General features: G+C 41.9%; 1 protein-coding gene across 11 annotated transcripts in view; it reads left to right on the forward strand.

Moving 5' to 3' along the window:
* FRY (FRY microtubule binding protein) overlaps positions 1-16,943 on the forward strand; it is a 372,765-nt gene that overhangs the window by 164,250 nt on the left and 191,572 nt on the right. For all 11 annotated transcript variants that reach the window (XM_073341316.1, XM_073341299.2, XM_073341325.2 and 8 more), the window contains one exon: positions 9,215-9,268. In XM_073341316.1, the coding sequence (XP_073197417.1) occupies positions 9,215-9,268 (54 nt within the window). The remainder of the gene's footprint in view (positions 1-9,214; positions 9,269-16,943) is intronic.

Raw genomic sequence — 16,943 nt, forward strand, 5'->3', positions numbered from 1 at the left:
CTAAGATTAGGGACCCATTGTTCTAGGCACTCTACATATATGTAGTGTGACAAAGCTCTGTCCTTGTCTCCGTGGGTCCCGCGTTTCCTGGGGGATTTCACTAGCCTCAGAGGCTCACTGTGACCCTCCCCGTAACCCTTCTCTCTCTAGAGACAAGGGTCACAGTCTACTGAGCCATTTTCATCATAAGCCAGAGAGGGAGGTGAAGAGAAGCTATCCTCCCTTGCACAGTCTCTGTTGTCTCCCAGTCTTAGTGATTAATCAGGGGGTACGGGGGAGATGGGGGGAGCCCAGGCCCCCCCTCTATTCCAGGGTCCAGCCCAGGGACCCTAATAGTATCCGCTATGGTAGCTGACCTTTTAGAAACATGACACGTACAATTCCCTGGGCTACTTCCCCCACAGCAGCCCCCACTTCCTCAGGCTCCACTTCACCCTTACCTCAGGGCCTCCTTCCTTGTGCCTGATATGGTGTGTACTGCTCAGTCTCTCCAACAGTGCAACTTCCTCCCAGAGTTCCTGACATTTGCCCCCACCTGACTGGGAGGCTTTTAACTAGTTTCAGCCAGCCCCTGATTGGCTTCAGGTGTCCCAATCAACCTAGCGTTCTCCCTGCCTTCTGGAAAGTTCTTAATTGGCCCCAGGTGTCTTAATTGACCTGGAGCAGCTGCCATTTAACTTATCCTGGTACCAGGGATTTGTTTAGCCTGGAGCTAATATATCTATCTCCCACTACTTTTCTATAGCCATCTGGCCTTGCCCTGTCACAGTAGTTATAAACAGTCTCTGGTCCTAAGAATTTAGGCCAAGATTTTTAAAGGTATTTCAGCCCTCACAGTCTAAGTAGTTAAGAGATACAATTGATGGGAGAAATGGATTTTCATTAGTATTATCATTACTATTAATTATGCCCACATTATAGACGAGGAAATGAGGCACAGAGTGACTAAGGGACTTGCTCACGGTCACCCTGAGGTCTGTGGCAAAGCTGGGAACTGAATATCAAAATTCTATACATTTTTTTAATTTCTAAATTTCCCCAACATATTAAGATCATTTGTTGGTTTGTTGCTGACCCTTTGCTAAAATCTTGAGGAACCCCTTTATATTTTGAAAAAAAAAATTAAATACTTGCTTTGGAATGTCTGCTATCTCCCTTTTCAGTGTGCATCAACTGACAATACACATATTACCCAAACATGAGATGCAGCTGAGTGGGGAAAGGCTGAGCCCTTGTACAAATGAATGGGGTTAGTACTATGATATTTGGCACCCTTTTTTCCCAGTTACTGTGTGTATATCACTAAGAGGCATAATGAACATATATGGTACAAATGCCAATAAGCTGCCACAAAACTCTCAATAAAGGCTATTATGCCACCAATATACTTGGAAAGGTCACTTTATAGACTGAAGTAGCCACTGCCTAACAAGGGGAAATATTGTGCATTGTACTGGGCAAAGCAGTGACTAAACACTCAATAGAAACAACCTGTTCATTTCTCTCCTTGCTAGGCAGTCAGGGGATACTTTGTTGACTCTTCAGAAAGCCTCGTTTCCAGGTAGCGTTAAGACCATATCCGCATAATTAATTATCAAATCAGTTAACAAACTATACAAAATAATATTCTCCCCAAAATAGCATTCATAAATGAAAATCCTTTGTACTTGAATAACTCCTTCCATCCTAGCATCTCAAAGTGTTTTAGAAACATTAATGAATTAAGTCTTACACGCATTATGTCTATTTTATTAACAAACCAAGACACAGACAGGTTAAGCAGCTTGCACAAAGTTGTACAGAAATTCTTTTCTGAAGGGTGTGGTAATACCTAGATCTTCTGATCATGGAAAAGAGGGACATACTTGGTTTTGGGAGAGCGGGAGAAAAAGGCTGCTGATAAATGATTCAGACATAGAGACATGGACTGTTCACCAGGAGAACTTAAAATTCAATGCACAGTTGCAGGGATCACATATTTTTCAGCCTGTCCTGTAGTTTTTCACAGACTTAGGTGGGAGAATCCTATACTACAATACAGAAGCATCTGCCTCCATGCCTTGTGGGATCTTTTATCTCCACTTCTGTTCAGCACATTCACATTTTATACAGTGCTGGTTATGTTCAGGCTGCTGCATAAGTGACAGTAGTAATAGATGTTTGCAGTGCTGTTGTAGCCACATTGGTCTCAGGATGTGAGAGAGACAAGGTGGGTGAGGTACTGTTTTTATTGGACCAACTGCTGTTGGTGGAAGGTATAAGCGTTTAAGTTACACAGAGCTCTTCCTCAGATCTGGGGAAGGAAACAGAAGTTCTGAACTAAATACAAGTTGGGACAGATAGTTAAGCAGAAGGGGTAATACATGTTGGAGGCAGACACTTAAAATGAAGTAGGCAATTGGGGGTTAGATTTTTATGCATAAAGGATTTGAAGTAATACATTTTATATATTCCATAAGGAAACAGAAGTTAGACGTGTACTTAAATCATTTGAAATTTTACATGATTATTTATTGTTGTGGTTTTTTCTAAGTTCAGCCTAGATTCTCACTGCTGTACTTGACATTTTTCTGCTGTAATTTATTACTGGATTCAAAGTTCTCTAGGCAATTATCTTTGACCACATTAATTAAAAGAAAAGAAAAGAAAAAGGTTTTACACATAACACTCAATCTGTCTGGAGAAATACAATATAAAATATAGTAATCAAATGTAAAAAAAATTTTTTTAAAAATTCACCAAAACACTCTATTCTCATAAGCAAAAAAGTGAGTCCATTTATTAACTAATGTGCCAGGCAATTTCATTCAGAATAACTCCACTAAATAAATCTAAAATATTTTTCTGATTCCCACTTTTTTCCCATAGACTTAATCTTCAAATAGCCTATCTGTTGTGTCTCTTTGTCTGTCTGGGTGTGCTCTCTGGGATAGTATCTGAGTGCCCCACAAACTTAAATGCATTGTCTCTGAGACAATCCTATGAGGCAGGGAAAACAGAATCATCTCTGATTTACAGATGTGGAACTGAAGCACAGATATATGAAGTGCTTTACCTAAGGTCACACAGGAAGTCTGTAAAACAGCCCGGAATTTAACCCAGGTCTGTTGGGTCCCAACTCCAATGCATTAACCACAAACCATTTTACCTCTCTGATAAGATTACACATTTGTAATCAGAAAAGGAGTACTTGTGGCACCTTAGAGACTAACAAATTTATTTGAGCATAAGCTTTTGTGAGCTACAGCTCACTTCATCGGATGCATTCAGTGGAAAATACAGTGAGGAGATTTTATATACACAGAGAACATGAAACAATGGGTGTAACCATAAACACTGTAATGAGAGTGATCAGGTAAGGTGAGCTATTACCAGCAGGAGAGAAAAAAAAGCTTTTGTAGTGATAATCAAGGTGGGCCATTTCCAGCAGTTGACAAGAACATGTGAGGAACGGTTTGCGGGGGCGGGGGGAAGATAAACATGGGGAAATAGTTTTACTTTGTGTAATGACACATCTACTCCCACTCTTTATTCAAGCCTAATGTAATGGTGTCCCGTTTGTAAATTAATTCCAATTCATCAGTCTCTCGTTGGAGTCTGTTTTTGAAATTTTTTTGTTGAAGAATTGCAACTTTTAGGTCTGTAATCGAGTGACCAGAGAGATTGACGTGTTCTCCGACTGGTTTTTGAATGTTGTAATTCTTGACATCTGAGTTGTGTCCATTTATTCTTTTACATAGAGACTGACCAGTTTGACCAATGTACATGGCAGAGGCGCATTGCTGGCACTTGATGGCATATATCACATTGGTAGATGTGCAGGTGAACGAGCCTCTGATAGTGTGGCTGATGTGATTAGGCCCTATGATGGTGTCCCCTGAATAGATATGTGGACACAGTTGGCAACGGGCTTTGTTGTAAGGATAGGTTCCTGGGTTAGTGTTTTTGTTGTGTAGTGTGTGGTTGCTGGTGAGTATTTGCTTTAGGTTGGGGGGCTGTGTATTAGCAAGGACTGGCCTGTCTTCCCAGATCTGTGAGAGTGATGGGTCATCCTTCAGGGTAGGTTGTAGATCCTTGATGATGCGCTGGAGAGGTTTTAGTTGGGGGCTGAAGGTGATGGCTAGTGGCATTCTGTTATTTTCTTTGTTGGGCCTGTCCTATAGTAGGTAACTTCTGGGTACTCTTCTGACTCTGTCAATCTGTTTCTTCACTTCAGCAGGTGGGTATTGTAGTTGTAAGACTGCTTGATAGAGATCTTGTAGGTGCTTGTCTCTGTCTGAGGGGTTGGAGCAAATGCAGTTGTATCGTAGAGCTTGGCTGTAGACAATGAGGACTTCCACCATGATTTCAACAATTTCCATCCCACCATCAACCTCAGCCTGAACCAGTCCACACAAGAGATCCACTTCCTGGACACTACAGTGCTAATAAGCCATGGTCACATAAACACTAACCTCTACCAGAAACCTACTGACCGCTGTACTTACCTACATGCCTCCAGCTTCCATCCAGACCACACCACACGATCCATTTTTTTTCTCCCCTGCTGGTAATAGCTCACCTTACCTGATCACTCTCGTTACAGTGTGTATGGTAACACCCATTGTTTCATGTTCTCTGTGTATATAAAATCCCCCCATTCCATTTTCCACTGCATGCATCCGACAAAGTGAGCTGTAGCTCACGAAAGCTTATGGTCAAATAAATTTGTTAGTCTCTAAGGTGCCCCAAGTACTCCTTTTCTTTTTGCGGATACAGACTAACAAGGCTGCTCCTCTGAAACCTGACATTTGTAATAGAGGCCTGTAGAATTTGCAAAGCCCACAAGAAAAATTCAGAACTTTCAGTTACCCAGAAAGATTCCAGTATAACTTTATAAGCTGGTCCAGTGAAAATTTTTCTTATCCATTCAAATTAATAGTGCTGTCACTTCACTTTATTCGCTTTTGCTCAGAATCATAGAATCATAGACTTTAAGGTGAGAAGGGACCATTATGATTGTCTAGTCTGACCTCGTGCACAACGCAGGCCACGGAATCTTACCCACCAAATCCTGTAACAACCCCCTAACTTATGTCTGAGCTATTGAAGTCCTCAAATCGTGGTTTAAAGACTTCAAGGAACTGAGAATCCTCCAGCAAGTGACCTGTGCCCCACGCTGCAGAGGAAGGCGAAAACCCCCCAGGGCCTCTGCCAATCTGTCCTGGGGGAAAATTCCTTCCTGTCTCCAAATATAGCGATCAGCTAAACCCCAAGCATGTGGGCAAGACTCACCAGCCAGACACCCAGGAAAGAATTCTCTGTAGTAACTCAGATCTCACCCCATCTAATATCCCATCACAGGCCATTGGGCATAACTACCGCTAGTAGTCAATGATCAGTTAATTGCCAAAATTAGGCTATCCCATCATATCATCTCCTCCATAAACGTATCAAGCTTTGTCTTGAAGCCAGATAGGTCTTTTGCGCCCACTGCTTTCCTTGGAAGGCTGTTCCAGAACTTCACTCCTCTGATGGTTAGAAACCTTCATCTAATTTCAAGTCTAAACTTCCTGATGGCCAGTTTATATCCATTTGTTCTTGTGTCCACATTGGTACTGAGTTTAAATAATTCTTCTCCCTCCATGGTATTTATCCCTCTGATATATTTATAGATACCAATCATATCTCCTCTCAGCCTTCTTTTAGTTAGGCTAAACAAGCCAAGCTCATGGAGTCTCCTTTCATAAGACCAGTTTTCCATTCCTCGGATCATCCTAGTAGCCCTTCTCTGTATCTGTTCCAGTTTGAATTCATCCTCCTTAAACATGGGAGACCAGAACTGCACACAATATTCCAGATGAGGTCTCACCAGTGCCTTGTATAACGGTACTACCATCTCCTTATCTCTACTGGAAATATCTCGCCTGATGCATCCCAAGACCGCATTAGCTTTTTTCACGGACATATCACATTCATAGAATCATAGAATATCAGAGTTGGAAGGGACCTCTGGAGGTCATCTAGTCCAACCCCCTGCCCAAAGCAGGACCAATCCCCAACTAAATCATCCCAGCCAGGGCTTTGTCAAGCCTGACCTTAAAAACTTCTAAGGAAGGGGATTCCACCACCTCCCTAGGTAACGCATTCCAGTGTTTCACCACCCTCCTAGTGAAAAAGTTTTTCCTAATATCCAACCTAAATCTCCCCCACTGCAACTCGAGACCATTACTCCTTGTCCTGTCATCTGCTATCACTGAGAATAGTCTAGATCCATCCTCTTTGGATCCACCTTTCAGGTAGTTAAAAGCAGCTATCAAATCCCCCCTCATTCTTCTCTTCCGTAGACTAAACAATCCCAGTTCCCTCAGCCTCTCCTCATAAGTCATGTGTTCCAGCCCCCTAATCATTTTTGTTGCCCTTCGCTGGACTCTCTCCAATTTTTCCATATCCTTCTTGTAGTGTGGGGCGCAAAACTGGACACAGTACTCCAGATGAGGCCTCACCAATGTCAAATAGAGGGGAACCATCACAATGGCAATGCCCCTACTTATACATCCCAAAATGCCATTGGCCTTCTTGGCAACAAGGGCACACTGTTGAATCATTGGCGGCTCATAGTCATCCTGTGATCAACCAATACTCCGAGGTCCATCTCCTCCTCTGTTACTTCCAAGTAATGCGTCCCTATTTATAACAGAAATTCTTGTTATTAATCTCTAAATGCATGACCTTGCACTTTTCACTATTAAATTTCATCCTATTACTATTACTCCAGTTTACAAGGTCATCCAGATCTTCCTGTATGATATCCCGGTCCTTCCCTGTATTGGCAATACCTCCCAGCTTTGTGTTATCCGCAAACTTTATTAGCACATTCCTGCTTTTTGTGCCAAGGTCAGTAATAAAAAGATTAAATAAGATTGGCCCCAAAAACCGATCCCTGAGGAACTCCACTAGTAACTTCCTTTCAGCCTGACAGTTCACCTTTCAGTATGACCCATTGTAGTTTCCCCTTTAACCAGTTCCTTATCCACCTTTAAATTTTCATATTGATCCCCATCTTTTCCAATTTAGCTAATAATTCCCCATGTGGAACCGTATCAAATGCCTTACTGAAATCAAGGTAAATTAGATCCACTGTGTTCCCTTTCTCTAAAAAATCTGTTACCTTCTCAAAGAAGGAGATCCGTTTGGTTTGACATGATCTACATTTTGTAAAGCCATGTTGTATTTTGTCCCAATTACCATTGACCTCAATGTCCTTAACTACTTCCTCCTTCAAAATTTTTTCCAAGACCTTGCATACTACAGATGTCAAACTAACAGGCCTGTAGTTATCCGAATCGCTTTTTTTACCTTTCTTAAAAATAGGAACTATGTTAGCAATTCACCAGTCGTACGGTACAACCCCTGAGTTTACAGATTGATTAAAAATTCTTGCTAATGGGCTTGCAATTTCATGTGCCAGTTCCTTTAATATTCTTGGATGAAGATTATCCGGGCCCCCTGATTTAATCCCGTTAGCTGTTCGAGTTTGGCTTCTACCTTGGATGTGGTAATATCTACCTCCATATCCTCATTCCCATGTGTCATCCCACCATTATCCCTAAGCTCCTCATTTGCCTCATGAGGCAAGACTGAGGCAAAGTATTTGTTTAGATATTGGGCCATGCCTAGGTTATCCTTAACCTCCACTCCATCCTCAGTGTTAAGAGGTCTCACTTCTTCTTTGTTTGTTTTCTTGCTTGTTTTTTCCTCTCCGGTAAACCTCATACCTGCCTTATTGGTCAGTAAATGGCCATTGAGTGCTGGGTCAAGTAATAGGAGAAAAAGTTCACTGTTCTTAAAAAGAAAAATGTATTTTTTTTCTGGACAAATACCACATTTTAGAATCTGTTGTAAATTATGTAGTATAGCTTTCCAGTCCATTGATTAGTTCAGACTTGCATGATCCTTGGGTTGTGGACCAGGCTGACGTCATGTACAGAGTCACCAAGCCATTGGGGAATGGGGGGGGGCGTTATTTCACCTTCCCCACAGCAGATTCATGGGGGGTAAAGGCTTAGTGGGGGTGAGCATGGAATGAGGGTTAGGCTATGGTGTTGCAACTCATTAAGTAAGCATGGGGAGGATGTCCAGTGCAGGTATTCCATAGGGAAGCGATACAGTGATCAGATAAATGGCTTTGAAAAGAATTTAAAGAAGGTATCTGTTAACGGAGCAGAAATGTGGGGGGGGGGGCTCCTATGACTGGCATGGCAGGGAGCCAATCCTCCCCCTTTTAGCCCACCTTAACCCTCATTTGTGGGTGGGGGATGGTAAGGTCCCAGCAGCAGGTTGGCTGGGGACCAGGATGATGGAAGCCCCCCAGGTAGATATTGAAATAGAGCTGCTTGCACTGTACATTTTTATCTACCAGGTACTCTCAGACAGTTAATAATAAAGTTGAGGTCTAAGTAAAACCACATCCAGTGTCTCCTGTCCTCCTTATGGGAGGGAAACAATCCTTCCCAGCCCCCCCTTTACCCCCCCCAAGAAAACAGCTGCTAGCGCAGTGCCCACAGCAGAGCCTGAGCAAACCTGGTATTTCGCCACTTTCATGTGTGGGAGGGTGGGTGCTGCTCTGCTTGGTCTGAGTGAAATAGAGGCTCCTCTCACCTGGCTTGCATCTGTATTATTTCTGCTCTCTTCCGGTCACCTGGTGGACGAGTCAGTGTCCCCACACTGACCTGCTCTGCATCTGCAGCAGCATCCCTGCCTCTGCTCTTAAAGAGGTATATCCCTTCCCCCAGCAGGCTAGACAATAGCCCTCCACTTAAGGTCCAGTGCAGTCATTTTTGTATTGCAAACTACTTTCCCTGGCAAAAATGTATCCTGTAGTTAAAGACAGTACCTACAATTTATATAGGTGGAAACACTTGACTCATTTCAGATCTCCTGTGTAGTTGACTGTTGAGTTATTGAAGAGCAATCTTATTCAATCATAATAAATTTTAGTAATTTTTTCTTTAAAAAAAATACCGAAAGCAGCTATTCCAATGTCAATAAATGTGCATGGATATGTCGTCTTTTGTGTGTGTGTGTTTGAAGTAAACAGCTTTCCCTCACTACAGTAGGTGGGAAGGGAGAAACTATCGGGATAGAATGGTAAGAGAAATGTAATAGCAGTGTTGCTAAAACATCTCAAAAGGTGTCTCTTAAATAATATATATTTTTTAATATTTAATTTTAGGAAAAGCCACTGACCAAATCTCTGCAACGAGGAGAAGATCCCCAGTTTGATCAAGTAAGTGATATCTAACGCAAGGACACTTCTTTCTTGTTGCTTCTGTTTCTCAGGACAAAATCTAGGTATTTGTAGGCTAGCCTAGTGTCCTCATAACATTACAATGATTTGCCATGCAGGCAATCAAAGTCTCTCATTCTACTTGAGGCTGTAGAACTGAAAGTGCTCTGTCTAATCATCTGCCTTAGGAATTAGGAGTAATTTCCATTTCTTCTAAGCTTAATATTGTTTGTCGCTACAAGTTTTTAATTTTTTTTAGCACATTCAATATCTATGTATTATTTCCTGTGGATTTTTTCTGATGCGATTCGTGGGATGAACGTCATATCTTCGCGGAACATTCCAAACTGATGGACTTCTGGTTCAACGTTAGAAATAAGATGAAAAAGTTACATAAAGATGAAAGAGCTGTGCCCCAATTTCTATTTTATGCTGTTAGTAAATAAAAGCATTTCCTAAAATTAACCAAAGATTTTGGAATCCTTGTCACTGCAGACATTTTCTTCAGTTTTTTTTATCAGTAGGGCTGTGATCATGCATAATTTATGTACATGCTTAACTTCATGCAATGTGAGTGATCTCACAGACATTAAAGTCGGGCTCTACCTTACGAAGAGAGGGAAGAGCATCTTTGCGAACAGGCTGGCTAACCTAGTGAGGAGGGCTTTAAACTAGGTTCACCGGGGAAAGGAGACCAAAGCCCTGAGGTAAGTGGGAAAGCAGGATACTGGGAGGAAGCACAGGCAGGAACGTCTGTGAGGGGAGGGCTCCTGCCTCATACTGAGAATGAGGGGCGATCAGCAGGTTATCTCAAGTGCTTATATACAAATGCACAAAGCCTTGGAAACAAGCAGGGAGAACTGGAGGTCCTGATGATGTCAAGGAATTATGATGTGATTGGAATAACAGAGACTTGGTGGGATAACTCACATGACTGGAGTACTGTCATGGATGGTTATAAACTGTTCAGGAAGGACAGGCAGGGCAGAAAAGGTGGGGGAGTAGCACTGTATGTAAGGGAGCAGTTTGACTGCTCAGAGCTCTGGTACGAAACTGCAGAAAAACCTGAGTGTCTCTGGATTAAGTTTAGAAGTGTGAGCAACAAGAGTGATGTAGTGGTGGGAGTCTGCTATAGACCACCGGACCAGGGGGATGAGGTGGATGAGGCTTTCTTCCGGCAGCTCGCGGAAGCTACTAGATCGCACGCCCTGGTTCTCATGGGTGACTTTAATTTTCCTGATATCTGCTGGGAGAGCAATACAGTGGTGCATAGACAATCCAGGAAGTTTTTGGAAAGCATAGGGGACAATTTCCTGGTGCAAGTGCTAGAGGAGCCAACTAGGGGGGGAGCTTTTCTTGACCTGCTGCTCACAAACCGGGAAGAATTAGTGGGGGAAGCAAAAGTGGATGGGAATCTGGGAGTCAGTGACCATGAGTTGGTTGAGTTCAGGATCCTGACACAGGGAAGAAAGGTAAGCAGCAGGATATGGACCTTGGACTTCAGGAAAGCAGACTTTGACTCCCTCAGGGAACGGATGGGTAGGATCCCCTGGGGGACTAACATGAAGGGGAAAGGAGTCCAGGAGAGCTGGCTGTATTTCAAGGAATCCCTGTTGAGGTTACAGGGACAAACCATCCCAATGTGTCGAAAGAATAGTAAATATGGCAGGTGACCAGCTTGGCTTAATGGTGAAATCCTAGCGGATCTTAAACATAAAAAAGACGCTTACAAGAAGTAGAAGGTTGGACATATGACCAGGGAAGAGTATAAAAATATTGCTCAGGCATGTAGGAATGAAATCAGGAGAGCCAAATCGCACCTGGAGCTGTAGTTAGCGAGAGATGTTAAGAGTAACAAGAAGGGTTTCTTCAGGTATGTTGGCAACAAGAAGAAAGCCAAGGAAAGTGTGGGCCCCTTACTGAATGAGGGAGGCAACCTAGTGACAGAGGATGTGGAAAAAGCTAATGTACTCAATGCTTTTTTTGCCTCTGTCTTCACTACAAGGTCAGCTCCCAGACTGCTGCGCTGGGCATCACAACATGGGGAATAGATGGCCAGCCCACTGTGGAGAAAGAGGTGGTTAGGGACTATTTAGAAAAGCTGGACATGCACAAGTCCATGGGGCCGGATGAGTTGCATCCGAGAGTGCTAAAGGAACTGGCGGCTGTGGTTGCAGAGCCATTGGCCATTATCTTTGAAAACTCGTGGCGAACGGGGGAAGTCCCGGATGACTGGAAAAAGGCTAATGTAGTGCCAATCTTTAAAAAAGGGAAGAAGGAGGATCCTGGGAACTATAGGCCAGTCAGCCTCACTTCAGTCCCTGGAAAAATCATGGAGCAGGTCCTCAAAGAATCAATCCTGAAGCACTTAGAGGAGAGGAAAGTGATCAGGAACAGTCAGCATGGATTCACCAAGGGAAGGTCATGCCTGACTAATCTTATCGCCTTCTATGATGAGATTACTGGTTCTGTGGATGAAGGGAAAGCAGTGGATGTATTGTTTCTTGACTTTAGCAAAGCTTTTGACACAGTCTCCCACAGTATTCTTGTCAGCAAGTTAAAGAAGTACGGGCTGGATGAATGCACTATAAGGTGGGTAGAAAGTTGGCTAGATTGTCGGGCTCAACGGGTAGTGATCAATGGCTCCATGTCTAGTTGGCAGCCGGTGTCAAGTGGAGTGCCCCAGGGGTCGGTCCTGGGGCCGTTTTTGTTCAATATCTTCATAAATGATCTGGAGGATGGTGTGGATTGCACTCTCAGCAAATTTGCGGATGATACTAAACTGGGAGGAGTGGTAGATACGCTGGAGGGCAGGGATAGGATACAGAGGGACCTAGACAAATTGGAGGATTGGGCCAAAAGAAATCTGATGAGGTTCAATAAGGATACGTGCAGGGTCCTGCACTTAGGACTGAAGAACCCAATGCACAGCTACAGACTAGGGACCGAATGGCTAGGCAGCAGTTCTGCGGAAAAGGACCTAGGGGTGACAGTGGACGAGAAGCTGGATATGAGTCAGCAGTGTGCCCTTGTTGCCAAGAAGGCCAATGTCATTTTGGGATATATAAGTAAGGGCATAGCGAGCAGATCGAGGGACGTGATCGTCCCCCTCTATTCGACATTGGTGAGGCCTCATCTGGAGTACTGTGTCCAGTTTTGGGCCCCACACTACAAGAAGGATGTGGATAAATTGGAGAGAGTCCAGCAAAGGGCAACAAAAAATGATTAGGGGTCTGGAACACATGACTTATGAGGAGAGGCTGAGGGAACTGGGATTGTTTAGTCTGCAGAAGAGAAGAATGAGGGGGGATTTGATAGCTACTTTCAACTACCTGAGAGGTGGTTCCAGAGAGGATGGTTCTAGAGTATTCTCAGTGGTAGAAGAGGACAGGACAAAGAGTAATGGTCTCAAGTTGCAGTGGGGGAGGTTTAGGTTGGATATTAGGAAAAACTTTTTCACTAGGAGGGTGGTGAAACACTGGAATGCGTTGCCTAGGGAGGTGGTGGAATCTCCTTCCTTAGAAGTTTTTAAGGTCAGGCTTGACAAAGCCCTGGCTGGGATGATTTAATTGGGGATTGGTCCTGCTTTGAGCAGGGGGTTGGACTAGATGACCTCCTGAGGTCCCTTCCAACCCTGATATTCTATGATTCTATGATTCTAGGAAAGTCAAACATGTACGCGAGTCTTTTCAGGATTGGCCAGGGCCTATTGTTGCAAAAATAAGTACCCACTAAAGAAATGCGGTCGATAGGAAGGAAGATAATTAACAGAAATAAACTTATTTACTTGCTCTAATAGATTAACGCATAAAATAGACCATTTGAGGAAAAACGGACCAAGTGGGATGAATTGGTTAAAAATAAATAATTTCATATATTAGATTTAGCTTTTTTCTTGTTTACTGCTTATATAAGAAAATAAATTCTACTGTCATCATTGCTGAGATAAAGATCAGAAAAAATATATAGTAATAAAAGATCTCAGGTTTATGTATATGCAGGATACCAGAACCCACAAAATCAATTCTTTAGGATACATTTAGTGAATCTCCTTTTAAACTGATATGGTTAACTTAAAAGTAATACTTATAAACAAACACATTTCTTTAATTATGTTACTGATTATACTTTAGATTACTCAAAATGAAAGAATTTTTAAAATGCAACTTGTTTGTGTCTATGCTCTATCTATTTTTATTATTTTTAATTTTTCTCAGTTTGCAAAATGAAAATCAGTTAATTCAGTTTCATTTTTGTTTATAATCAGTTTCTCTGTAATGACTTTGGTTGTAAACACTGCAGGGAAATATCTGTTTTTTAATGCAACTCTCTTGTGTTCATTGTGGAGACAATTCTGTAGGTCTTAAATGTTATTAAAACATAATTTACACAAAATTTTAATTATGGGCCTAATTTAAAAGGGAAAACTTGAAGATCTAGGCTCCAGCCTAAATCGCTTTCCTAACAAAATGAGGTAAAATTATTTAAAGGCCTGTAGGTGCTTTTGAATCCCAATGCCAATATTTTTAGTTCTGCAATCCCAACTTCCTATTTTTATGACTGTTTTCTTGTTCCCCTTGCTATGAGAGAAAAGACTCACACAGACAGAAGAAATTAAGTTATAAGAAATTACCTAATGAAGGCATCAATACATAAAATCCAGCAAAAATTTAAGCACATGCTTAACTTTATGCACTGTGACTACTCCTATTGACTTCATTCGGTAGTGTCATCAGCAGGTTTCTCATGTGCCTAAGTATTATCTGCAGGATCAGGACCTAAGGGTTAAGCAAATTGTGTTCCTTTATTAGGATAAATTAAAATTCTTAGGCATCTCCTAGCTGTTGCTACAGTGACAGTTTGAACAGCACCTGTTAAGTCAACGTTGATTAATGAGGACATACGGTGCTTACTAGAGTATTTCCAAGTTGTAACAGGTGTTGAATCTGAAACTGGTGGAGTGGGGGAGAAAGATAAAGACATAAACAAGCTTTGAAATACATAGCAGTTGTATACAATTCTAACTGCATATCTGTCCCTATATATATTATATACAGAGCTGGTAGCAAAGTCTGTAGTTAAGCATGCTTGACACTTCCTGTTACAAGACCCTGTTTTCAGTTGGTTATAACTTTGACAGCCTTTAAAACTGTCCAGGCTGAAATTTTCCAGGCCAGCTGTCTGCCTCAGGCAGTATTATCTGAGAAAGTTTCAGCCAAAATGGTATAGCCATTTCTAAGAATGAGATTAGGGAGAAACACATTGTTTTGTCCATGTTAAAACATTCTTAAAACTCTTTTGCATAGAAGTATTAGTGCCTCTGTGCTTTGGAGCAGGGACTTGAAGCTTGGAAGGGTAATTGGCTTAGTCTCAGGGATGTCTCTTACCATCCTCATGAAAATCTGCCCAAATTTGGCCAAATTATGTAAGTCTTTAAGTATGTCTACTTTAAGTATGTCAGAGGTGTGACTGCAGCATGATTAGACATACCCCAAGATGGCTTTTATCTAGCCAATTCAAATAAGAATAGCAGTGAAGCTACAGCAGCATGGGCTGCCACTTGAGTATGTACTTCTATGTCTACACCCCAATTAAGCAACCGCGGCTCGCCATGTCAGCTGCGTTGGGTTTGCAGGGCTCAGTCTGAGGGACTATAAAACTGCAGACTGTCCCTTCTGGCATCCACAGCTGATTGGTCCCTCCTTTGCAGCTGCTGGGTCCCACCCTCCCAGGTCCAGGCTCCCAGCCCTGGGGAGAGGGAGAGTCACGCAGGGAGGCGCTGTCAGATGGGCTGGCAATGCATCCTGGGACTGCACCTGCTGCCCTGCCACCATGACAGGGAGTGAGACTGCCCCCCACCTTGAGAATGAGGCTGCAGGTATCCCCTCCAGCACTCCCCAGGTAACCCTCCAAGTACACACACACACCCCTCCAGCACCCCCAACTATAGCCTCCCGGCTCCCCCATTCCCTCCCCCAGCAGTGTCCTCTTTTGGGGAACCCGAGATATGATAACCCTAATATGTCAGAGGGATCGCTGTGCAGATCTAAAAACAGAAGCCTATTTCTTTTATGTTTTAAATGTAATAAATGTAAGTCAAGGAAACCATCAAACTAGAAAATAGAAACTAAAATAAATAAGAGGCTAAACAATATGCTAATTAGGCTCAACAGCTGTCCATTGTTTATGACAACTTTGAGGTGGTGGATAATGTGGTGATAATCACCAGCAAAATCAGTATTCCCACTCCATAGTATGTCTGCAAGAGATGGTACATGAGTAATCACATCAGTATTATGATTGCATTCATCTTCCTGAACAGCTGCATTACTTTAGTTGACCCTCTTTGTTTTCATTTTTTCCCCTTTGCTTCTTCAGTCTCACACAGCAGCCCTGTTCACTAGCGGTAGGGTACACAACAGAGAAAGGATGAGGAGATTATGTTTACAGGAGGACCTTGGCAGCTGGTGTGGGCCCTTAATCACAGATTTGAGTATAAAACAATGTGGAAAGAACCACTTCAGGAGACAAATTCAAGGGTCATAGGTTCAAAAGTTAATTTACAGTACACTAAAAATAAATGTTATTTTGTTTAAAATTTATCTTGGTGCCAAAATAGCTATCAGCGCTCCAAAATCAAGGCAAAGTAGGTAAAAACACCCATCAATAAACTCACAATGCTGAGCTGGTTTTTGAACTGAGACCACAAACCATTACTAACAGGTCTAATTTTATCCTTACCAGCTTTAAGAATTTCCCTTTATCTACATATTTCCAGAGACTTTTAGGTGCACAATACTGCCATGAGAGAATACTGCTTAGAACTAAGATGCTACTAAAAGAAACCTACACTATCAGAAAGCCACTGTTTGCTCTTCATATTGAATCTCAGTCCTTTTCTCATGAGGGAACTAGCTTTTTTTGAAAGGGTGGCCTTTTCAGAAAGAAGGTGATTTATGTGTCTCAAAGGCACTTATAGGATGTAACTGCCTCGGATAAGAGCACAATACAACACATCATCTTCTACTACAGTCTATAGAATTTGAAGAAGAAATTTTTTTTAGTTTCTCTTCTCGTTTTTAAATATTAGGGGTGAAATCATGGTCCCACTGAAGTCAATGGGGGTTTTACCATTGACTCCAATGACCCAGGGTTTCATCCTAGGTCTTACTTTATTAAGGCCTGTTTTGCTTATGGATATAGATCTTTATTTTCTGCAAATTTGGCCTATTTTCCCTACTGTATAATGAGTGAAGTGCAAGAAACCTTTAACAAAGGAAAAGCATTCTTATATAACTATGAGTATCCTAAATATATCTAAGAAGATAACATGTGACTGAATTCTGCTCTCAGTCATACTGGTGTAAATGCAGAATAACTCCACTGACTTTTTGAGTTATTTTGCATTTATACCAGCATGATTGAGAGCAGAATTTGTCCTATAGTATGCAAGACAAAACAATCATTCTAAGTCTGTATTATTAAAATGACAGTAAAATTCATATGTCTGAAAACATGTTATAAGCAAAATGAAAAAAATATAAGCTAAGTTCCAAAATATTAATGATATAATTGGAAATTGAGCTAGTAGTGAATATAACTGCTGTTAAATTTATCACTTTTATAGTAAAATAACATTTGAAATATAAAAATGCAGATTAATTCAGTCATTAGT

Source organism: Lepidochelys kempii, chromosome 1 (assembly GCF_965140285.1).
Source record: "Lepidochelys kempii isolate rLepKem1 chromosome 1, rLepKem1.hap1, whole genome shotgun sequence".
In the NCBI taxonomy this organism is placed as follows: Eukaryota; Metazoa; Chordata; order Testudines; family Cheloniidae; genus Lepidochelys; species Lepidochelys kempii.